We start from the raw sequence: 24,284 nt of genomic DNA, 5'->3' as shown, positions 1-24,284 counted from the left end.
AACGCGGTTGCGTCCTAAGTGACACTATGGATCACGCGCCGCATGCTTGTGAACATGGTGTAGAACAGCCTAACAGCAGTGCCTGCTCACACCGTGTGACTTTGGACAATGTTCCCGTGGACCACTGAGAAAGTCACTATGGACCTTCAGTGGTCCATGGACAACCACTTGAGAACCACAGCTTTACAGAGTGGTCATAAGAACAAGTTCTAATGCACGTGCATACTTTCTAATTTCAATATTGTAATACACTGAAAATACAAATTAGAATTCTAAACAGCTTACCCATTGAAGAGCTGTAGTCTAGTATTTATTCAAACAAATGCTATTTAAAAATAGCCAGCATAGGATAAACCTATGACAATACATACTTGTCAAGAGAGCTTACTGAACACCAGGGGAAATGCATACTGTACAAAGTTGTTTTGAACTATTCATTTGTTTTACCTCTTCATTAGGGAACTGTGTAAGCGATTCTTCATGGGTTAGAGAGCATACCACTTTTGCTTCATCCTCTGTATCTTTTTGTTTCTGTTCCTTCCTTTTGCTAAGTCGCTGCTGTTCATCTTCTTCCTAAGCCAGTTACAAACAAAAAAAGCATTTAAAGAGGATTCATTTCTGGCTTATTCCACAGGAATTTGGCCATCACAGGAACTCCCTTAATAAATCAAACTACAGAGAAGATAACTGGAAGGGATACTGATGGGAGAAAAACAAGTATCCCTACACAAGATTACAAATATCAAGGGGAAAAAGTCTTTTTAAAAGTATGATCTTGAAGATCACACAATCCTCAGCAGAAAAAAAATTAAATTTTCTTTCTAGTAGCACTTACAACAAAGTCCTTTTCATTTATTCATGGGCCACTCACTATACAGAAAAAATACAAGGCAGTCTAAGCTTGCCATTCTAACTTCTTTGACACTGACACTGAAGGTGACAATTAGGGATGTTAGATGCCATGTAATTGAATAACTGTGTAACCGTATGAAATTTTAGCAAAAAAACCCTTTAAAAACAACTAATAGTCCTGCAGCAAATTTTAGCTGTTACATGACTATTTGATAGTCCCCAGGGGCAGGACTGGCAGCCAGTACATGCTCCTGGCCCCTCTCCCGGGGAGCCTCCTGCCATCCCACACTACTGCCTCTGCATCAGAGGCAACAGATCGGGGTGGCAGGCAAGTGCCAATCTGCGAGAGGAGCCAGTTTAAAAACCAATTCCCTGCACAGACCAGCTTCTACTTACTGCCCCATGCTGTTACCTCTGATACAGAGGCAGCAGCGAGGGGCAGCAGCAACCCCTGTCTGCAGGGGGCCCAAGCTCCCCATGGACAGAGGCTATACCAGCATCCACAGAGCAATCTCTGTCCATGGTGAGCCTGGGCCCAGTGCGGACAGAGGCTGCTCAGTGGCAGCTTCCCCATCCCCTCCGCACCCTGCGCTGCAATGGGGGCAGGCGAAGCCGGTGCTTGGGTGGAGCCAGCTCCTCCCGAAGACCGGCTCCTACCTGTCCTTTCCCCCACACCGACTGCCTTTGTGGGAGGTAGGTGGGGTGGGTGGAGACAGGTGGCTCCATGGAGTAGGCATGCGCGGAGAGCCAGCTTCAAAGCCGACTCTCCACACGTATCAGCATCAGATCCTGCCTGTTCCCCCTCACCCTCTGTGCTTCTGCCTCTCTTTCACAGACAGCAGAGCTGGAGGAAGTGGGGGGCTGGGAAGCAAGTGGCTCCATGGGAACTGGTACTTATGGGGAGTTTGCTTAAAAGCTGGTTCCTCACGGGCACCAGCTCCCAACTCCTCCTTCCTTGCTGCCTCTGTATAAGAGGGAGCAAAGGGCAGAGGGGAGTGCATGTAGTTGACAGTATTAACCAATAAACCCAGGTTTATCAGTTAATAGTGTAGTCAACTACATGCTGACATCCCTAGTAACAAACACTAGCCACTCTCAAATTTCCATGCAACAAACCTGGCAGCATTGACATACTGCTATAATTGTATGTTGGTATGCCAGTATTTATTGATCAGGTTTTTTTTAAACTGAACCTTTTAATAATTTCTTAGGAGATCTAATACATTTTATAAAATAATGATGCATTCTCCTGCTCACCGATTGTATATTTAATAACTATTATACCATATTTCCTCAACAATATCACACTATAAATCAAGTGAAGACAAGACACCTGATCCTTCTTTTTTAGTTCTTCGACTTGTCGGAGCTGTTCAGAGGTCAGAACGATTTCCATACGTTGCATGTCCCTCATCAGCAAACGCTGAGATTCTAAGAACTGATCATTGGCCTTCTGCCAGGTATGTTTCAACTGGTTATGCTGCTGACGCTCTTGATCTAACAGATGACAAACTATTCAGGAAGCAAAAAGAATTATTCTTAACTGGATTTTAATAGTTAACTATTGTATTTTGGCTCCAATCTCATAAATTAAAGTAGGACTCTATTTAGAAAAAAAATTCATTTGTTTCATAACTGAAACATAGGGGCTACGTCTACACTGGCCCCTTTTCCGGAAGGGGCATGTAAATTTCAGCAGTCGTCGTAGGGAAATCCGCGGGGGATTTAAATATCCCCCGCGGCATTTAAATAAAAATGTCCGCCGCTTTTTTCCGGCTTTTAAAAAAGCCGGAAAAGAGCGTCTAGACTGGCCCCGATCCTCCGGAAAAAGTGCCCTTTTCCGGAGGCTCTTTTTCCGGAGGATCGGGGCCAGTCTAGACGCTCTTTTCCGGCTTTTTTAAAAGCCGGAAAAAAGCGGCGGACATTTTTATTTAAATGCCGCGGGGGATATTTAAATCCCCCGCGGATTTCCCTACGACGACTGCTGAAATTTACATGCCCCTTCCGGAAAAGGGGCCAGTGTAGACGTAGCCAGGGGGTTTTCTAAATCCGAAGAATAGGTAAGGTTAGAGCCATGAGTTACTGATAAGAATATTCCTTATTGGGAAACATGATCTCAATGCCCAGAAGATGAAGAATGATAAATTTGTATTGTAAATAAAATTACTAATGCAATCTGTTGTCTGATAGAATGATAGGGTTGGAAGAGACCTCAGGAGGTCTGCTCTCCAGCAATCTGGCTCTGAAGACAGTGCTGAAGAAATGGTGCAAATGCCACAACACCCTAAAATAACCTTGTGATCTCCCAGCAACTACCTTTTGGGTCAAGATGACTAATTTGAGAAATGCTGGTCTCCCCTCTGAAATCTGTATAGTATAAGATAAAAGCATTCACGGTCTGCAACGTGTTTTTCACAGCCATTAATTTGGTAGGACCTTACTCATGAGTTAATTTATTTCAAAGGGAAATTTGTGTGTCAGTCCTTTTTAGTAGAATTACATGCATTTGCAGTTGCCTGTGAATGCATATGTGCATGTAGGCATGCATCCTCCTTTTCTATTACTCATAAAACTCTGACATAAGAATGAATGCTGGTTAGGTTTCGGATCACATTTTGTGTTTCAACAATGCTTGGCATACTGTGTTATTAGAAACAAATATTACTGTTCCTAACAATTCTATCCATGGATACCAGAAAAAAAAAATCAGGACAACAATGAGAGCTAAGTCTGTGAAACCGTCAGACTATCATGCAAGTTCAATACCTTTGGTGAAAATAAATGCAAATATATGTAACATTACTAGAATCATTTGTTGGGTGGAAACTTCAAGTGCTTTTCAGTTAAAATATTTGGTCAGTAAGTTAAGATAAGAAACGAAGAGAAAAAGCTGTGTGTGCATTGTCTTCCAAATCTTTAGCATAGGCAAAAATCAGACCAATTGTTATGCAGTTACCTTCATGCAGCTCTTTCCGTAATTTCTCTGCATCTTCTTGCAAGACTGATTTCTGAGTATTCAGAACAGCCACATACATCTCTAAATCTGTCCTACATGACTTCTCAGCTTCTAGATAATGATTCAATTCTTTAACCTGAGAAAGGTAAGTGAAAGAAAGGACCCACCAAAAGTTAGGGTTACAATTATACAGTTTTTGTTTTATATTACTGTACTAACTGCTGTGATTATACATAACTCATGAGCTTAAGTTTATAGGAATAACAAATAACTGAACATCTATTGCGCAAGGACAATACATATTTAGATCATTATGTAAAGTATTTCCTTATTTAATTTCTACAAGTCAGAGTACATAAGTATATAGTTAAGAGAACTGGCAGGGAGCACTGGACCATGATAGCAAACACAAGTGTTACATGCTCACTATAGTGAATCATGTATTGGGACCATGCACTTTTGACATCTCCAGATAGTTAGTTTATCTTTAAATACCAAAAGCAAGCATATAATTAACAGTTTATATCCTTGCCAACAACACTGTTTTGGCAGCCAGGAGGAGGAACATATTAAACTGATCTGGAGCATCATATGCTACATTTACATTCATAATGCTAGAGGCATACTGGCAGCTTGCCAAGAGCTAGAAGACTACATGTGCATGTAAGTATATAAAAATGCTGTAATTAGAAATATACGTGGCCATATTATAAAGTTTGTACTTTACTACATATATAGACAATAGAATTGGACTATAATGGCAAAATCCTGCAGTTACACAGAAAGGGCAGATGGGGGCCACCTTTCAGGACCTTGCAGTTTGCATTTGGTCCCAAGGTCACACACTGTGCTTCGCTGCAATAGTAGCGGCAGTGTGACTATCTGGCAATAATTCTTTCAGAACAGTTGAAATTCAAAAAGGGATAAATTATCTGAACATATTTTGAAATACAAATAATAATGGCCAAAAGGTTCCCCACTGTGGCATATAACAAGGGTGTCCTGGTCAGGAAACTTGAGTTTAATTCCTTTGTTCTCCACAGACTTCCTGCATGATCTCGGGAAGAGTCATTTAGTCAGATCCTCCATACCCATCCCACAATCTATAAAATAGGGAAAAACTTGTACTTCCCTAACTCTCAGGATGTACTGAATTAATACGGATGGAGTATATGGGCAAAAGGTATTAACACAACTTAGTCACTGTTTAACAGTAAATAGTGTTAAGCAAGGTTCAGCATCTGGTATACAGCATGTTTAGTACCATAACACATACGCCATTAAAATGGTAAATTATTACAACTGGAGTTTAAATTTATTAGGATTTGTGATGTACGCAGATACCAATACAAAGGGTGGGACTAAATGTAAAAAGTACTCAAGAATGGCAGATAATGAGCCCTCTTTATCACCTCTGTGCCTCTGCCCTTTAAGTGTATTAAGACCACCCGCAGCTCATACTACATTTAAAAGGTAGATGTGCAGGAGTCGGGACCCAGCATGAGCAGGGACTTCTTCAGCCCCCACTCGCATCATTTCTCCAGTTGTGCCTCTGCCTCCACTGCGGAGATGGTGCTAAGGGGGAAACCGGATTTTAAGCCAGCTTCCCCCAGCACCAGCTCCTGCTCCCCCACTTGCTGCCTCTGATACAAAGTCAGCGGGTGGGAGGGGGAGGGGTCGAGGGAGGAAGCAACTAATCAAGTAATGACTCAACTACCGGATAAGCCTAGGCTTATCAGGTAGTCAACTAGTCACAGAGGGTATGTCTACACTACCCTCCTAGTTCGAACTAGGAGGGTAATGTAGGCATACCGCACTTGCAAATTTGAATTTCCCGGGCTTCATTTGCATAAGCGGGGCTCCGCCATTTTTAAATCCCCACTCGTTCGAACCCTGTGCCGCGCGGCTACACGCGGCACGAACTAGGTAGTTCGAACTAGGCTTCCTAGTTCGAACTACCGTTACTCCTCATTCCACGAGGAGGATAGATCATTCCACGAGGAGTAACGGTAGTTCGAACTAGGAAGCCTAGTTCGAACTACCTAGTTCGTGCCGCGTGTAGCCGCGCGGCACAGGGTTCGAACGAGCGGGGATTTAAAAATGGCGGAGCCCCGCTTATGCAAATGAAGCCCGGGAAATTCAAATCCCGGGCTTCATTTGCAAGTGCAGTATGCCTACATTACCCCGCTAGTTCGAACTAGCGGGGCAGTGTAGACATACCCTTACATTGCTAATTAGAAATAACAATGTGACATGATACGGAGTTCACGGCAGATGACCAGGAAAAAAAATGGTTCTGTATCTTCTTGTAACTACTTTTCTTCGAGATGTGTTGTTCATGTTCATTCTAACTTGGGTGTTCGTGAGCACACGTACACATTAGCCAGAAGATTTTTCCCCTACCAGCAAGCTGAGGAGTTGATCTGGACACCTCCATGGCATGCAACATCACGCCCTACCAACTTCCCCTTGGTTCCTTCTTTCCAGTTGCTTTGTCAGAGGAGTAGAAGGGAAGGTATTCGAATGGACGTGAACAACACATCTCAAAGAACAACACTTACAAGAAAGTACATATCCTTTTCTCTTCTTCGAGTGATTGTTTGTGTGCATTCCAAATTAGATGATTCTGAAGCCAAGATTCAGAAGGCAGGGTCGGAGCTCGGTAGGGACTATAACACTGCTCTTCCAAAGGCTGCATTATCCCTTGATTGCTAGGTGATGGCATAGTGTGCTGCAAAAATGTGAATAGAGGACCATGTTGCAGCTCTGCAGATTTCTTGAGTGGGGATATGAGCTATAGAAACAGGAGGCATGTTCCTTGGTACAATGTGCTGAAAGTCATGGCAGAGTTATGCCCACTAGGTTGTAACGCTCTTTGATGCAGGTTGCTATCCATGATGAAATGCACCTACTGACCCTTCATTCTCTCAGGCTATGTCTACACTACAAGGTTTATCCAGGAAAAACTCTGCCACGTCCAGGGAACGGGTCTGCTCTTCCGCTTTTTTTTTTTTTTTTGGCAGAAGAGCAGATGTGCTCTTTAGGAAGCCCTGTCTTCCTCTTCCCACAAGGAAGATGGGCTCTTCCAAAAAGAGAAGGGTTTTCTGAAATTTGGCCCAGTGTAGATGGGCCAAATTTCAGAAAAGCCTCTTTCAAAAACAAAAAAAACAAATAAACAAAAAAACCACTATTGGAAAAAGGTATGCAAATTGCGGGGCGCAACTTGCATACCTTTTTCCGATAGATCATTGTAGTGAAGACACAGCCTCAGCCACTGCTATGAACAATTGAGAGGACTGCCTAAAAGGTGTAGTTTTGTCGATATAAAAAGCTAGCACTCTGTGCACATCCAGGGTGTGTAGACTCTGTTCCTAGGGATTAGAGTGAGGTTTAGGGTAAAACACCTGGAGAAAAATATCCTGATTCATGTGGTATGGGGAGACCACCTTCAGTAGGAATGACAGATGGGATCGAAGCTGTACTCGGTCTTTATAAAAAACAGCATGAGGAGGCTCCGAGTTAAGTGCTCAGATTCCTTTCTGGCAGAAGTCACTGCTACAAGGAATGCTACTGTGAGTGAAATAAAAAGTGGCAAGAGGAAAAAGTGAGGAAATGGCAAGAGATTCAAATCAGGGACCCATAAGTTTAGACAGGACTAAGTTGAGGTCCTGGGGGGGAACCTGTTTACAGACTTGAGGGTAACGTCTGTCTAGACCTTTTAAGAAACAGGTTAACAGTAGGTTTGTGAACACTGAAGAACCTTGAGATCCTGGATGAAACACCGAAATAGCAGCTAAATGCACTCTGATAGAAGAAATTGAGAGCTCCGGTGGTTTAAGACGGCAGGAGTATGTGTGGTGGTAGGCCCGGTAATGGCATCAACATTGAGGCCAGTATACGCAATGAATGGGTTGAGGGCTCCTTTCTGTACTCCGTCACCGAAGTGGATGGTGCCCATGGCGAGAGAAAGATGGCCAATGCCGCTCATGATGCTCTGAAGTGACAGCTTTGGTTTCAATCCTGGCTTTCATGGAAAACCCAAGGTGTGCAAAGGGCCAGTAGGTAGGCGGTTACCACTAAGCTGCCCACCGTGCCGCATAAAGGTGCTGTTCCCAGGTGGAAATTGACCGTCTGCTGGTGCATCAGCAGGATCTGAGGTGTCTGTACAAGATGACCAAGGAGGAGCTGAATTTCCTGACACTGAGCCATGGCACGAGGATTTACTTTTTGGATCCTGTTGCAGCCTCAGATCAGTTTCATGGTGAGGATGAGAGCCAAGCCATCAGCATCGATTTGCATCTCAACGGCACCCTCAGCGGAGCTTGTGCTGGAGAGAAGGGAGAGCTGTTCTGCACTAGGTCCTGGGCTGCTTGAAAGGCCTCAGGCGTGGAAGGCACAATGATTTCCCTGGGAGGCACTCGATATCTCTCTGGAGGCAGGGCATTCGATCCCTGGGCTCTTTCCCTTATGTCCAGAGCTGGTGCCATCGCCTGTTGGCCTGGCATGGGTCCCATTGGTGGAGCATCCTTAGGCTTGGATATGGAAGTAGATCTCCCTCTGCCTGGTCTCTTTTTCTCTTGTGGCACCGGAGAGTGCGAGCGGTGCCATTGATGTGTGTTTTGAGATGAGCCCGTCAGGTACCGAGGGTCTTTAGATGGTGCCTTAGGCTGAGATGACTGCACAGAGGAAGACGTGCTCGGTGCTGAGTCTGCAGGCGCATGGTCTGGTAGGGGCCATAGTGCTGCTTCCATGAAAAGAACCGTAACTTGCTGATATCAATCTTTGAGTGTTCATAGTCTGAAGGTTTTAAAAATTGCACAGCAGTTCTTCTGATGACCCTCTCCCAAAACACTTCAGGCAGGAAGAGTGTGTGTGTGTGGGGTGGGGAGGGCGTCCATTCTGGGCATATGTTTGCCACAAGAGTCACAGGCGTTGAAGCCTGGTGACCCAGGCATGCCCTGGTATTAAAGCATAGGGAAGGGAAAAAACAACCTCCCCAATAAAAACTAACTATTCAACTTACTACAACTTAACAACTATTTAACTATTAACTAAGTAAACAAGAACGAAAGAGAAGCCACTGCTCGTATGAATAAAAGCACAGGGAATTCCAGCTAGACATCACTGGCGGAAAGGAGGAACTGAGGAGGGGAAGGGGTTGGCAAGGTACTATACTATGCACTAAGGAGGTACGACTCCAGGGAGCACCCAGACTGACTCTACGGCTAGCTGCTAGGGGGGAAATCTTCCAGTTAACAGGCACAAACACACAACTAATTCTGAACAACAGCACTAAAGATCTAAGTCAGCATTAATGCTGTTATCTATCACCTATCATCTCTTTTGGTGGGAAATACTTTACAAAATGAAGCCCATCATACCAAAAAAAAAAAGTTAGGGGACGTATACAAGTTTTACAAAATTCAAACTTGTGCACTTGTTTTATGGGTAATGTTGATGAAGCTGTTACCAGAGTTGCTCATCCTGAATAATGTAGATGACCAATTGTGTCATCTACTAGACAGAAAATAGTGAACAGCTGTAAGAGAACAGAATGTAAAGAATAACTCCAAAAGCAATCATCATAATTCTTACAAAGTCCTGATTACTTTTATAACAGGGAGAGACATGGATTCGTATTTCCTCTGACTTCAAACCAAGACTGGATTAACTCTTCTGGGGGCCTGGGGCCAGTAGATTTTGTGGGGCCCCTCTAGACTCTGGGGTGGGATGGAAGGGAGCTGCTGGGGAGCAGGCTGGGCATGGGTCTGGGAGGGAAGTGCAGCACAAGATTGGATTGGGAGTAGAGGTGCATGGTCTGGGAAGGAACAAGGTTATGGGAGGAAGCATGATATTGGGGCACTTACCTGGCATAGCTCCTGTTTGGTGGGGGTGGTAAGGTGGCTTTGTGCCACCCTGTGCATGCAGGCATGGTTCCCCTTACCCTGCCTCCCACTGACCATGCTCCTGGCCAAATAGAGCATCAGGAGAGAAGCCCACAGGCCAACACAGAGACAGCTGCCTTCTTCCCAGAGTTGGCGAGGAATGCAGCAGGCTAGGGCTTTAGAGTCTGCAACCCAGGGCCCCAGGCCAAGGGGGTCCCCCTAAGGGCTCTGGGCTGGAGGCCCTACAGCCCCTTTAACAATCTTGCCCTGCTTCAGACTAGCAACGCAAATCAAGAGTGAGGCACTAAGGGAAAAAGTAACAATCTTATTCTCACACAATGTCTGGGCAATTCAAAAAACAAAATTCAGTTTCTGAATAAGAAGCCTGTGAGAATCAGCTACTGGAAAGAATCCTGAAAAACTTGAAGAGAATCACAACTCACTGAGGAGTATGGTCTGCCAGTCAGACTGGTGCGATTTTTCCCCCTCTTCAAGGCAAAAAGAGGTGTATTTTTCTGTAATAAGGGACAGAACACTAAGTTTGCAAGGCAGACTAATATTTCACTTACCTTTCACGTAACTCCTGAATGCTCTGGATCTTTTGGAAATATCAATAAATTTGATTTATAAGATGTAAAAAGGCTTCAACTGCCACCTTCCCCTCCCTATAAACAGCAGACAAAATGCAGCTAATCTGTGGCAATATAATGCTTGTTTCTTTATAATCTCTGGCTGATTTTTATGAAAAAGATGGGTTAAATATGTCTTCTAGATAATGGATGGAGCAAAAATTCTGGATAAGTAATTTATAGGAAAAAATGCTAAAAGTTACTGCAAAGAGGTCAATAGAAGATGTAAAAAAAATTGCAGATAATGTTGCAGTTTTATGCCTAAAGTGATAAAGCAAACCTAGAAACCTCATGGAGGGTAAGTGCCAGTTCTCAAAGATGAAAAATACTGCCAATTATAAAACTTCCTTTGTGGCTTTAAATGGCCAAAATGTAGTAACATCAAACTGCTTGAGAAGAGAGAATTTACCCATCTGTATGGAGCTTTCTTAGTGATATTTCTGATAATCTAAACTATGTGAGCTCAGGTTTAAATATGTAAAAAATTATCCATGTTACCAGAGCCTCAAATAGAAACACAACTTAAATGCACAGTCTACAATATTTTATTTGCAAGACAAGGGAAAATATTTAAATAGTGCATTTTGCACTTTTCATTACATCTTTATTTATGTATCTACTGCAAAGTTTACAATTGCTTGTCAGTATCAATAAAACTGCCATAATGCAAAATGCATATTCTTTTGCAGATATAGATTTAAATAGTTAAAATTTTACCTCACCTTTGAAGCTTCTAGTTCTTTTATATGGTCTTCCGCTTCTGTTAGTTTCTCCTTTAAAATGGCAATCTCTTTCTCCATAGGCATCACAACTGAACGAAGCTTCTCAGCATCCTCTTGGGCCTGAAATCAATTTGTAATGTGTTAATGCATCATATTACTTTGGAATAAAAACAAATCTTTTTCCACAAGAGAAATTAACAAAATTGATATGCCAAAAATGAAACCACACTTTTGCTTATAATACTTGTTATGTTACTACATATTTAGCTAGTCCCAAGTGCTCTCTGACAAAATAAAATTTGTCCCATTCTTTGAAAGCAATGGAATTGTATGTCCATGGATGAATTTGCTTTTACGGGAAATAGCTAGTACAGTAAACTTCCAATAATACGGCACCTTTCGGACCCAGGGGGTGCCGGAATATCTGATATGCCGGACTATCAGAAGGGGAGGCAGCACTGTGGGACCAACCTAGCAGCACCTCAGCTGCTCTGCCCCAGACTTTCCCCAAGTCAGTCGCTGCTGAAACTGACCAGCGGCTGACAAGCCCGGGGCAGAGCACCCCAGCTGGGGTGCTCTGCCCCGGGCTTCCCAGAGTCAGCCGCTGGTCAGTTTCAGCAGCGATTGACTTGGGGAAGCCCGGGGCAGAGCAGCTGAGGTGCTGCTAGGTTGGTCCCGTAAAAGCAGACACATGGCAAATTCATCCATGGACATATAATTCCATTGTCCCATTCTTTGAAAGCAATGGAATTATATGTCCATGGATGAATTTGCCATGCGTCTGCTTTTACGGGAAATAGCTAGTACAGTAAACTTCCAATAATACGGCACCTTTCAGACCCAGGGGGTGCCGGAATATCTGATATGCCGGACTATCAGAAGGGGGGGCAGCACTGTGGGACTAACCTAGCAGCACCCCAGCTGCTCTGCCCCGTGCGTCCCCAAGTCAGCAGCTGCTGAAATTGACCAGCGGCTGACTCGGGGAAGCCCGGGGCAGAGCAGCTCCAATGGTCCAGCTGCCTGGAGGACTTCCGGGTTCCAGGTGGTGCCAGACTATCAGGAGTGCTGGACCACTGGATGCCGGAAAACTGGAGTTTTACTGTACATCTTGCCCCTTGCTAATGGGACAATCATAAGTTTTAAAGTGTGTACATACAATTATTCTGTATTTAAAAAGTGTGGCCTTTTCACCAAGATGATGCTGTGTAGAAGAGAGAGAGAGAAATGGACAGAAATCATGCAATTGCAAAGTTAGTTACTGACTCCAGAAATTCAAAAGGAGAAGGCAACATGTAGTAATACCATGTAGCTCTTTTATGGGGGTTGGAAGGCTATTTTTAGATTTTAAGAATTATTGATAAATAAAACAAACAATTTTCAGTTTTATTGTACTATGTATTCAAAACCGTGCCATCAAAGCTGTCAAAATATGGTTTTTTTCCCCCCAAGGTTAGTGCTGAAAAACTAAAAAGATGGAGAAGACAATGGAAAGACTCATATGAGGAAGCAGGAGTAAGAGGAAAAAAAAACCAGCCGGGTTAAAAAGAAGAATTAAAATGGGGCAATGCAGTAAGTACTCAAATTCAGAAACGTGTAGATTGGAAGCCTGCTTTGATATCCCAACATCTCATGTGCCCCGAAAGTACCAGTCACTTAGGGTGCATCTACACAGCAGGGTTAAAGTCAAATTAAGCTACGCAACTTGAGCTACGTCAATTGCGTAACTTAAGTCAAAATAGTTTAATTCAACTTTTGGTGCTGTCTACACAGCAGGAAGTCTGAGAAAGAGCACTCTTCCTCGGACTACCCTTATTCCTCGTAAAATGAGGGTTACAGGGTTACAGGAGTCAAAGTAAGAAGTCTGAAATAATGACTTGCTGTGTAGACACACTCTTTGTTATTTTGGAATAATGTCAGTTATTCCGAAATAACACTGCTGTATAGACATAGCCTAAGTGACTCAGACTAAGGTCAGAAGGGACCATTATGATCATCTAGTCTGACCCCCTGCACAATTCAGGCCACAGAATCTCACCCACTCACTCCTGGAATAATCCTCTCACCTATATCTCATATATTGAAGTCCTCATATGGTTTAAGGACCCCCAAGATGCAGAGAATCCTCCAGCAAGTGATCGGTGACCCATACTACAGAGGAAGGCGAAAAACCTCCAGGGTCTCTGCTAATCTACCCTGGAGGAAAATTCCTTCCCGATCCCAAATATGGCAATCAGATGAACCCTGAGTATGTGGGTAAGCCTCACCAGCCAGACACCCAGGAAAAATTCTCTATAGTAACTCCTATCATTCCTCCATTGGCCTATTTGACCACTGATAGTAAAAGGTCAATTAGTTACCAAGATCATGTTATCTCATCAAACCATCCCCTTCATAAACCCATCTAGCTTAATCTTGAAGCCAGATAGGTCTTTTGCCCCCACTACTTCCCTTGGAAGGCTATCCAGAACTTCATTCCTCTAATGATTAGAAACCTTCATCTAATTTCAAGTCTAAACTTCCTAATAGCCAGCTTATATCCATTTGTTCTTGTGTCCACATCGGTATTAAGCTTAAATAATTCCTCTCCTTCCCTGGTATTTATCCCTCTAGTATATTTAAAGAGAGCAATCATGTCACCCCTCAGCCTTCTTTTGGTTAAGGTAAACAAGCCAAGCTCCTTGAGTCTCCTTTCATAAGACAGGTTTTCCATTCCTCGGATCATCCTAGTGGCCCTTCTTTGTACCTGTTTCAGTTTCAATTAATCCTTCTTAAATGTGGGAGACCAGAACTACACACAGTATTCCAAATGAGATCTCACCAATGCGTTGTATAACGGCACTAACACCTCCTTATCCCTACTGGAAATACCTCGCCTAATGCATCCCAAGACCATATTAGCCTTTTTCACGGCCATGTCCCAATGGCAGCTCATAGTCATCCTATGATCAACCAGGACTTCGAGGTCCTTCTCCTCTTCCGTTACTTCCAACTGATGTGTCTCCAGCTTAATAACAAGAATTTTAGTTATAATCCCTCAGGCTATGTCTTGACTGCAAGCCTCTTTCGAAAGAGGCTTTTTCGAAAGATACTTTTGAAAAAGCCTCTTTTGAAAAAGAGCGTCTAGACTGCAAGCAGAACTTTCGAAAAAGAAAGCCACTTTTTCGAAAGGAAAGCAGCTAGTGAGTCTGGATGCTCTCTTTCTAAAAAGCCCTGTTGGCATTCAAGAACGCCTTTTTTCAAAAGAGCACTTTCGAAAAAAGGCGTTCTTCCTCGTGAAATGAGGTTTACCGCCGTCGAAAGACAAGCCCCGTTCTTTTGATTTAATTTCGAAAGAACGCGGCTGTAGTCTAGACGCAGGTGAAGTTTTTTTCGAAAAAGGCTACTTTTTTCGGGAAAAAACCCTGAGTCTGGACACAGCCTAAATGCATAACCTTACACTTCCTCACTATTAAATTTCATCCTATTGCTATCACTCCAATTTACAAGATCATTCAGATCTTCCTGTATGATATCCTGATGCTTTTCTGAATTGGCAATACCTCCCAATTTTGTGTCATCCGCAAACTTTATTAGGACACTCCTACTTTTGGTGCCAAGGTCAGTAATAAAAAGATTAAATAAGATTGATCCCAAAACTGATCCCTGAGGAACTCCGCTAGTAACCTTCCTCCAACCTGACAGTTCACCTGTTAGTATGACCCACTGTAGTCTCCCCTTTAACCAGTTGCTTATCCAACTCTCAATTTTCATATTGATCCCCATCTTTTCCAATTTAACCAATAATTCCCCATATGGTACTGTATCAAATGCCTTACTAAAATCAAGGTAGATTAGATCCACTGCATTTCCTTTACCTAAAAAATCTGTTACTTTCTCAAAAAAGAAGATCAGGTTGGTTTGGCACCATCTACCTTTTGTAAAACCATGTTGTAATTTGTCCCAATTGCCATTAACCTCAATGTTCCTAACTACTTTCTCCTTCAAAAATTTTTCCAAGACCATGCTACAAATGTCAAACTAACAGGCCTATAGTTATCAGGGTAACTTTTTTCCCCCCTTTCTTAAAAATAGGAACTATATAAGCAATTCTCCAGTCAAATGGTACAACCCCGGAGTTTAGAGATTTATTAAAAAAATTTTGCTAATGGACTTGCAATTTCATATGCCAGTTCCTTTAATATTCTTGGATGAAGATTATCTATCTGGGCCCCTCGATTTACTCCCATTAAGCTGTTCGAGTTTGGCTTTTATCTTGGATATAGTAATATCTTCCTCCATATCCTTATTCCCATTTGGTATGTTACCATTATCCCTAAGCTCTTCATTAACCTCATTAAAGACTGAAGCAAAGTATTTGTTTAGATATTGGGCCATGCCTAGATTATCCTTAACTTCCACTCCATCCTTAGTGATTAGCGGTCCCACTTTTTTTTTTCTTCTTTTTTTATATGGTTATAAAACCTTCTACTATTGGTTTTAATTCCCTTTGCAAGGTCCAACTCCAGCAGAAGAAGCAGCAATTTAATGGAATTCTTCAGATTAAACAATTCGTAAGTAAATATAAGGAGTTATTGTTTAAACCACAAAAAAGGAAAACATCTTGTTGCACTGTTTATTTTTTATTTCTATTTATGGATTGGTAGGTTGGAACATCACTTTCCCTCCAGCTTCTATTGTAGGAGATTGACAAGGATAAATGAGAACTGCAATTTAAAAGAAAACTTCAAAGAGAACATTTCATGTAGCAGTAGATTACCAGCCAAGGCAGCAGCTGTACTAAATGAGTCACTTGCACATGCGCGCGCACACACACACACACACACACACACCCCCCCCGTCTCTCTCTCTCTTTCACAGCATCATGTATTGGAATCTGAGATCAGATATTGCCCACCCACTAGCACTCACTAGACTACTGTTTTCTGGACAATTTGCTGGCAAACACTTGTTTTGAACACAACTGCCAGCACCATGCCACTGCCATTTCTTCCTGTCTAAACAGACTAAAACAAACAAACAAAAAATCTATAGGAATGGGAAACTGCCTCCACAAAGCACAGTAAATTCACTACCTACTTGGAGGAACTGTTAGCTATGCCTCAGCAGCAACAAGTCAGGTTAAGTTCTTCAAACACCAGCAGCAGAAATTTACTCCCCAAAGCAGCTTTGCTTATTATCTTATCTGCACTATTTCGTGGTTGTGAAACACCCATAGCAGGCTCACTGCAACCTACACTGAGACACAAACTAATTATTTTCAGGACTTTAATAAAACTTCTCTAAAAATTTCTTTTCTAGCTACTACTAGCATCCCCAACAGTCTTTCGTTGCAAGTTTTAATTTCTCATGGCTGAGTACTGAACACAAGGAAGAAGGTTGAGTGAAGTCAAAACTGGACTGTTTAGCAGCAATCAAGTGGAAAATTGGAAAGAGATATATACATTTCAATGGAACTGATTTAGTTACACTTTTTCCCTTTTCCATGGTTAGAAGTAAGCATGTAGGCTCAGAAGTAAAGTGTGCGTAAGATACATACAATGGTCAGAACAACACTCAATTTTGCATTCCAGGATTGTCTAGCTTGTTTTATCATTGGTCTCCTTTTCAATCTCACCTGTGCAACTACTGTAAACTGAAGCAAAGCCTAATTCTGAGTGTTCTAGAGAGTTCAAGGACCTCCTCAATTCTTATTAAAAATACTGTACCTAACAAGTGGGAGAAGGGTTTTCGGGGTTCACATTCTCTTCTTCTGTATTTAATGAACACCACAAGAAAAAAATGCTCTGTGTAAACTTCATAAAGTTTAAGTCCAGATGGGACCACTCAATCTCTGTATTGAGCCTAACTTGTGCTTGGCTAGAGCATATCTTCCAGAAAGGTATTCAGTTTTCTCTTGGTAGTTTGTTAAAAATTTGCGCCTAATTTCTAACATGAATTTGTCTGGCTTTGGCTTGCAACCATTGGTTTTTATTATGCTTTTCTCTGCGAGACTGAAGAACGCATTAGTACCTGGTATTATTGCCCCCCTAAAGGACTTTTACACTGTAATAAAGCCACCATTCAATCTGCATTTTGATAAGATAAACAGATTGAACTCTTTAAATCTCCATTACCAGGCCTTTTTTCCAGCCCTTGAATTATTTTTGTGGTTCTTTTCTGCACTGTTTCAAATTTTTCAACATCTTTATAAAAATGTTGATATTGATGTGAGAATTGGATACAGTATTCCATTACTGGTCTCATATACAGAGGTAGATGCACAGCACTGCACTGGGATCTTGTGTTCAGTTGCTATGATACCTAATTTCTTTCCACAGTGACTGCTTTCCAGGCTATATATAGTCAACCATTCTCTCCAGGTAAGGCCTACATTCCTTGCTCCTGATGAATAACTTTGCATGTGGTTGTATAAACACATTTTATTTGAATGGGTCCAGTTTACCAAGTGATGCATGTTCTGTATGGCTGTTCTACCCTATCCATTAGCATGCCACCAATCTTCATCAGTCTTTATTTATTTTATTAGTAGGGATTTTACACTGACTTCCAGATCACTGATGAAACCTTGGATCTAGTTCAGAGTTTACATTTAATGTAAAAGAACAACAAAGCTGATACAGGATTCAATTAATAAAAAAAATAAGGATGGAATATAATTAATACCAGTGAACTTGGTCGCAATGGTCCTTTGTTTGGCCACACTGAATATAACCAGGTCATGATAAATGGTCCCTAGGCAACCACAAAATTACAGTCCAGTGGTAGATTTATCTTTAACTGTCATAATGATGTCCAAACTAAAGTCACCTCATCTTGGTACAATCTATTTGTGTTAGTTTCTGAAAAGCATACATTTTCTATGTTTTACTACTAATGCTGGGGGGGGGGGGGGGAGGAGGGTCTCATGAAATATCTCCAAAACTCAAGCCCCCTCCATATTACCATAAATATCTTTCCAATATCACAGACAAATTCTGAAGGAATGACATAGCCTGTCCTCCAGTTTGATTCAGTGGTCTGTAACAGATCCCCTGCAGTATTCCCTACTGGGTTTTATTAATCAGCACACTGATCCCTATGCATTCCAAGTCCTATGGGTCTCAGTTATTAATGACACTAAAACAAGTAACGGTGTCGTTAATGTAGAGTACCAACCCCCAATAATCTCCAATTACCAATTCTATCCTTCCTACCATCATTATAATAAGTGATCTTGACCAATTACTGCTACTGAAAATCTCCAATCTGCTGCACAAAGATGCACCGACACCTGAATTGGAGCACCCCCAGGGACACATCATCTCAAATAACCCTCATTATTGTATAAGGTGAGTAACTTCCTTTTAAATTCCAATCATGCAATCTGACCCAGCAATTTTCAATAATGTCAATTACATCAAATTTCTTACAGAGAAAAGCAACTGAAAATTTTCTTTTCTTCACATGCTTTGTCACATCAGTTCAATTTATTCATAACACCCTGAGTTTGAATCATACCAACTATACTTCAAATGCTGAATAATACGCAACATAAGATGATAATCTTAGGGAAAAGATCCTGTGGTGGAATCTCCCACTCACTTAAAATGATTTCAAGATTTCACCCTTTTTTTAAAAAAAAATACAAATCTTTTTAAGGAAAAGAAAAAAGGATGAACCAACCCAAATTTCTGACAGTCTGAATTATTTCTAATACTCCCTTCACCCCCCCCCCCCAAAAAAAGTTTTTCATCCAATAACTGCATCCTTTAAAAAAAAAGGAGGGGGGGGAGGAAGAGAGAGGTTGAAAGATCTCTCACAAACAAAAAGGAATAGGAAAATGTACTTACCTGAAAATTTCTTTTGGAGTAACAATGTCCACAGATCCAGTACAAATAATACTAAAAAATATTGCAGTTTGCAGCAGAATGAGACCTGTCAGTTACTAGCAGCAGGGGAATTCCCCACTTTCTGAAATCCTCTCTAGCTGAGAACTTCCACAGCCAAATATTACTCATCTCAACGTTCCTAAATTACAGATTGTGTTAACTATACTTTGAAGGAGCGGGGAAGAAAACAGTTTCCTCTGCTGCAAAGAATGGTAAATGCTAGTCCTTGTATGTGAATTTTCCTCTCTATTCGGGATGTCTGTTTAATCTCCAAAGTGAACTGGATCTGTGGATCTTGTAACATACAGTATGAAAAATTTTCAGGTAAGCACAGACTTTTCCCACTCTTCTTTGTGCTAATGTCCTCACATCCATTACCAAGGGATTTTCATAGCAGTGTGCCCCCAGCACAAGAAGCAGGATTATCTTTTAAATATGGACATCCAAAATATCCTTCTTCATCCTTCCCTAAGCACAAAGGCATTGAGATTTCTGCCAAAAGAAAGGAAGTGACATTGGCTAAATTTAAAGGATCAATAAGCAGAATTTGGTTAACTAATGGCCATCTAAGGCTATCTCCATAAGGGAGACATGGACTGCTCTCTCATGAGATTTTCAGAGTTCCTAAGGACTGGTCTTTAATATTTAACCAGAGAATTTATTGACTTTACATAGGAAATGAATGCCCACCTCTCTTAATTTGAAGTAAAATGTTGGGTCTTGTTAGAGACAGCTCATAACTTCAGATTAAAACAAAACAAAAAGCTTAACTGATTGGAGATAACCGACACTAGAGGCCTGTTCTAGTGCACAGGAAGCATAACACTTTGTGCAAAAATACAATTTGGCTAGCTCTGGAAGGAGCAGAATGAGATTCCCTTTCTATACAGGCTCAGTAGTAACCTTCCCATCTGACACACTACTATCCTCTGGCTTCACGCCTATCATGGAGATGGGAGAGATCTAGAACTTTCCAATTATGCCTGGCTCCTCTCCTGCTCAAAAAGGGGGCCAAGGCAACCCCACCCCAATTGGGCTGTGAAGAAAACTGTACTCTGCTCACAGAGCCAATGAGACAGGAAGAAGTGCAGGACACAGACCTTTGGTCTTGCCTCTGGCTGTTTTCAGACTAACTCTCTCCCTGAATCCTGTAGAGCACCAGCTGCTGCAAACACCTCAAAAATCAAATGCAACCCGGGGACACATTCACAATATTGAGCCAAGTTATTCACCTACATTTTAAAATAAAATTTTGAAACTTCCTGCAGAAAGCTCAGCAGCAGGGAGCTTTGGTGGGGCCACCTGTTGCAGAGGAGGCAGAAAAAACTGGAAGGAAATAACTTCAGGCAGCAAGGTTGGCAGTGAATGACAGATGTGCAAGTAGGCCAATGCATACACTGTAACACATCTGTGATCCTCAGCAAGAAGAAACTGCTTCTCTAGAGGAATCCTTAAAATTAATTACACACAAAGCCTAACCCACAAAACATACAAAACTTTAAAAATATTCACTAAGCTTCCTGTTATAGTAATTTTTAGGTGTTACCCACCTAAAATGAACATTAAAAGACAGCACCAACAAAAGATTAGAGAAAATTTATTTCAGAATCTATGAAGAGATTAGGTTATAAAACAAACATGTTGCCTGTTTAGGAAAACAGGATTGTAAAACAAAACAAAAAAATAACAGGGGGACTCAGGCAAATATGGTATCTGAATTTTTATTTTTTAAACACAGATTTTATTTCGAGAGTGTCTGTTACGGATGTTAAATATCGGTTAATTGAATTGTCTATTAACTTTGTGAATTCTTATCGGTTACTTGACTATTCTATAGTCCCTGGGGGTGGGATGGCAGCCAGTATGCTCAGGCCCTACTTCTAAAGAGCCCCTACCACTTTGCACTGCTGCCTCTGAATCAGAGGCAGCAATGCGGGGTCCCAGGTGGAGCTGGTCCATGAGAGGAGCAGTTTAAAAACCAGCTCCCCTCATGGACCAGCTGCCTGTTGCCCAGCACTGCTGTTCAGAGTGGGGGCTGAGCTCCCAGATCCCGCGTGAGCAGAAACTGAGAGGGACTGCCTGCCCGCCTGGCTCCTAATACACTTTAAATGCAGAGCCACAGGAGGGGTAGGTCTCAGATCTGGTGCAAACCAGGACTGAGCTGGGCTGCTGGCCAGGCTGCTAAAAATGTACTGGTGGGGAAGGAGAGGAAATGCATGTACTCTATAGCATTAACTTATAAGCTTTTGCTTATTGGTTAATCACGTACACTATTACATCCCTAGACCCTGTAAAGGTGCATCCATTTAAATCTTTTCCCCAATCCTTTATCACTGGGGATGGAAAAAGGCTATGGTGAATACCAGACTGAAAAGCTAACAACGGCACATGAATCAAAGTAACAGCATCCCCGTTATTTTAATTACTAAATGTGTTTTGTCTGTTTTGCAAACAAGCTTTGACAATGCCTGTCGCCATGCAATTTGGGCCAGGAAAACACCACAAACTTCTGCCAGCATAGCTATGTCAATCCGGGTGATCCGGATCAACCTAGCTATCCCAGCAAAGGCACCCAGCGCGGTGATACGTCAAAATCATGGATTTTCTGGAATAGTTTTTTTGCTTGGGGCGGGTCATGCACTGGAATAAGCTATAGAACTGTAATGGTAAAGTACTCCTAGAGAAGGTCTGACCTTAATGGATGCTGCACTGTTTACGTTATTACAGTTATATTTACACTAGAAGACTTACCTGGCATTGCCAGTGGATGGGGCCAGGCAGGGGTTGCGTGGCCTGGTGGGCAGCTGCTCCCCCCGAAGGCAGCCTAGGACAGCAGGGGCTAGGCTGTGGCCAGTGGCTGCCCACCATGGTCATTTGTGAGTGTAACTGTCATCTGTGCTTGCTGTCCCCCCATGTCATGTGTGAGTATAACTGTCCCCATTATCACATTACTACCTTTCTGTGTGATGTAAAAAAATTGCATACCACACACATCCCATTATCCTGGCCCAATCAAACCCTGACCTTGCTTTAAATTAAGGTAAGAGGAAGCTGCAAATTTGATGGTCCTAGCTCTCACCGTTTAGGAGGAATTGTTGAACAAATGGACTCTCAGATGGACAGACCAACACACAGAGACAGATGCACAAACTCTCTAAAATGTAGAGTGGATTTTTAAAATAAACAATAAAGTTGGCTGACAAATGAAAGTTGAGCAAATGTCTTTGACTGCCTTTTAAAAAGTTATTTACCATTCTTGAGTTTGGAGACATGCACGAATATTTCAACAAAGGTTTCATGAATATTACTGCTATGTGATAACAGTATAAAATCCATGTTTTTATACTTAGTCAGTCTGCATCTAAGAATTTACACAAATGATTATAACAGTTGTTTCTAAACAATTACAAGCCAATCAGTCTAACAGACAAAAAAATCCTCTTCAGAGTTCCACAAGAGACATTTAATGGCTAATGACTGTGCCAGAAAAGGTGTCCAAGTCTATCAAATCATTTTCAACATTTTTCACATGCTATCAAAACATGTATCCATCCAATGCCTGTCTGCTCTAAAATGAGGCTAACTATGCATGCTAGAAGATTGATTGTGCAAATAAATTGGTATTTGGATATATCCTTTTGATATGTGCACTGTTTTTATCATCTGCCCTCTTGCCTTTGGAGGGAAAAAAAATTACTCTATGGCCACCAAGAATAGTTCACACACATGCTTACAGTTCATTTGACGGATTCACTTGTTTTAAATTACTGTTGTTCCCAAATTAAGCAGTAAGATTCAACTGTGATATGTCCCAAATGAGATCTAAACATTTAAGTTCTGGCTGAAAATGTGCTTTTACCCCTTTCACCATCCATTTCCCCAGTCATAGTGCAAGCTGGACAATCTTATACTTAAATTTCAAACTTCCTGTTTTTGTTCTACCTATTCCTATTCCATATCTTACACTAGAGGTGGGCCTACCTACAATCCTGGCAGGATTATTGTTTTTTGTTGGTTGCAAGACATAAAGAACTTGTTTTGAAAGGATGAGGGGAGGGCTACTTTTCAGGAAAGTCTGAACAATTTATTCATTTCATAATGCTGAGAAGTTTAGGATTTTCATTTATATGAGAGTCTGCCCCGAGCCTGGAATTTACGAACTCACGGATGAACACATCCTACTCCCACTCCTCTGTAAAACGGAAGATAAAATGCAAGGGGAGCCACATATGTAAAGCATCAACTATCCAGGCCAAAGCAAGAGGATATTAAGGGTGCCACCTTTGGGGATTATAGGCCTTGTGCTGGAGTTGCATGAATGTTTAGTTCTTTCATTCACATGTGTCTCGCACATTCTCTATTTGCTGGTCAGCCATTTTCTCATTTGTTTCTAAAAAGGAATCCATTTCACCTTATTTTTGTTTTAAGCATTTATTAGTCCTCTCGAGTAAAAAATCTGAAGCTTCCATGATGAGCAACAAAGGGTTTTTTGTCCAGGAAAAGATTATGCCCTAAAAGTGGAGCTAAAAGACCATGTTTTAACCACCATTGGGCCCATTTACAAGCTTTTCCTTTTTTTAAAAAAAATGAAAGTTTTCCCTCCTTTTAATTCATCTGAGCTTGGAGATCTTTTTAAAAAGTTCCCCAAGATATTCAGTTTCCATTTTAGGATAATTGTTCATATTTTTTTTTCTTTTTTACAAAGAAAAGTTAATAGATGCTGTAATATTTACCTACTAACCTAGGAGCTTTGGATAGAAACTGGCTGGTAGTGAGGCCACTTCCCAATTTAGGTTAGCTGCTGTGCAACAACCTGAAAAGCCTGCAAGCTCAAACTCTGTTAATACAAAGCCAGCTGAATGTAACGGATACCATTAAGAGATAAGAACCAGCTTATCGGTTAAACAATTAGTCAAAAGAAAAAAAAAAATCAAGCAAAACTAGTGAAATTCCAACAACTTGCATGGGCAATTTTTAGGCTTCAGAAAGTTTCAAGAGCTCAAAATCCACTGTACTATTTACAGTACTAATCTCTCACTGTAACATAGCAGCAATCAGGCAAAGATAACCTTTTTCCTCATCTTTGCTGGGTTTAAACCAGAGGTGGGGAACATCAGCCCCAGGGGCCACATGCAGCCCCCAGCTTTCCTGGATCCAGCCACTGAGGCTCAGCATTGGGGAGCCCACACTGGCACTCCAGCCCCCCTGCTGCCCCACAAAATGTACTAGGCTGCCCCCCCTCCAGGCTCTAGTGTGAGAGGGGAATGTGGGGAGTGTCTTTCTCCTTCTCAGTTAGGGGCCACACCAGTGAGGATTTGTTTTTTGGGGTTTTTTTTTGCTTCTCACTTTATGTGCAGCCCCAAACCAAAAAA

The 24,284-nt window shown here is 41.8% G+C and overlaps 1 protein-coding gene across 4 annotated transcripts in view; it reads right to left on the bottom strand.

Annotated features, from left to right (window-relative positions):
* RABEP1 (rabaptin, RAB GTPase binding effector protein 1) overlaps window positions 1-24,284 on the bottom strand; it is a 91,968-nt gene that overhangs the window by 27,725 nt on the left and 39,959 nt on the right. For 3 of the 4 annotated variants that reach the window (XM_075904383.2, XM_075904385.2, XM_089772039.1), the window contains 5 exons: window positions 11,045-11,164; window positions 10,137-10,208; window positions 3,809-3,944; window positions 2,186-2,364; window positions 448-573 (listed from right to left, as the gene is read on the bottom strand). In XM_075904383.2, the coding sequence (XP_075760498.1) occupies window positions 448-573; window positions 2,186-2,364; window positions 3,809-3,944; window positions 10,137-10,208; window positions 11,045-11,164 (633 nt within the window). The remainder of the gene's footprint in view (window positions 1-447; window positions 574-2,185; window positions 2,365-3,808; window positions 3,945-10,136; window positions 10,209-11,044; window positions 11,165-24,284) is intronic. The other variant, XM_075904384.2, reaches the window with a different exon arrangement.

Source organism: Pelodiscus sinensis, chromosome 21 (assembly GCF_052426305.1).
Source record: "Pelodiscus sinensis isolate ZL-2025 chromosome 21, ASM5242630v1, whole genome shotgun sequence".
Classification (NCBI taxonomy): Eukaryota; Metazoa; Chordata; order Testudines; family Trionychidae; genus Pelodiscus; species Pelodiscus sinensis.
The sequence above is the reverse complement of the archived record's forward strand: the minus strand, read 5'-3'. Positions and strand labels throughout refer to the sequence as shown.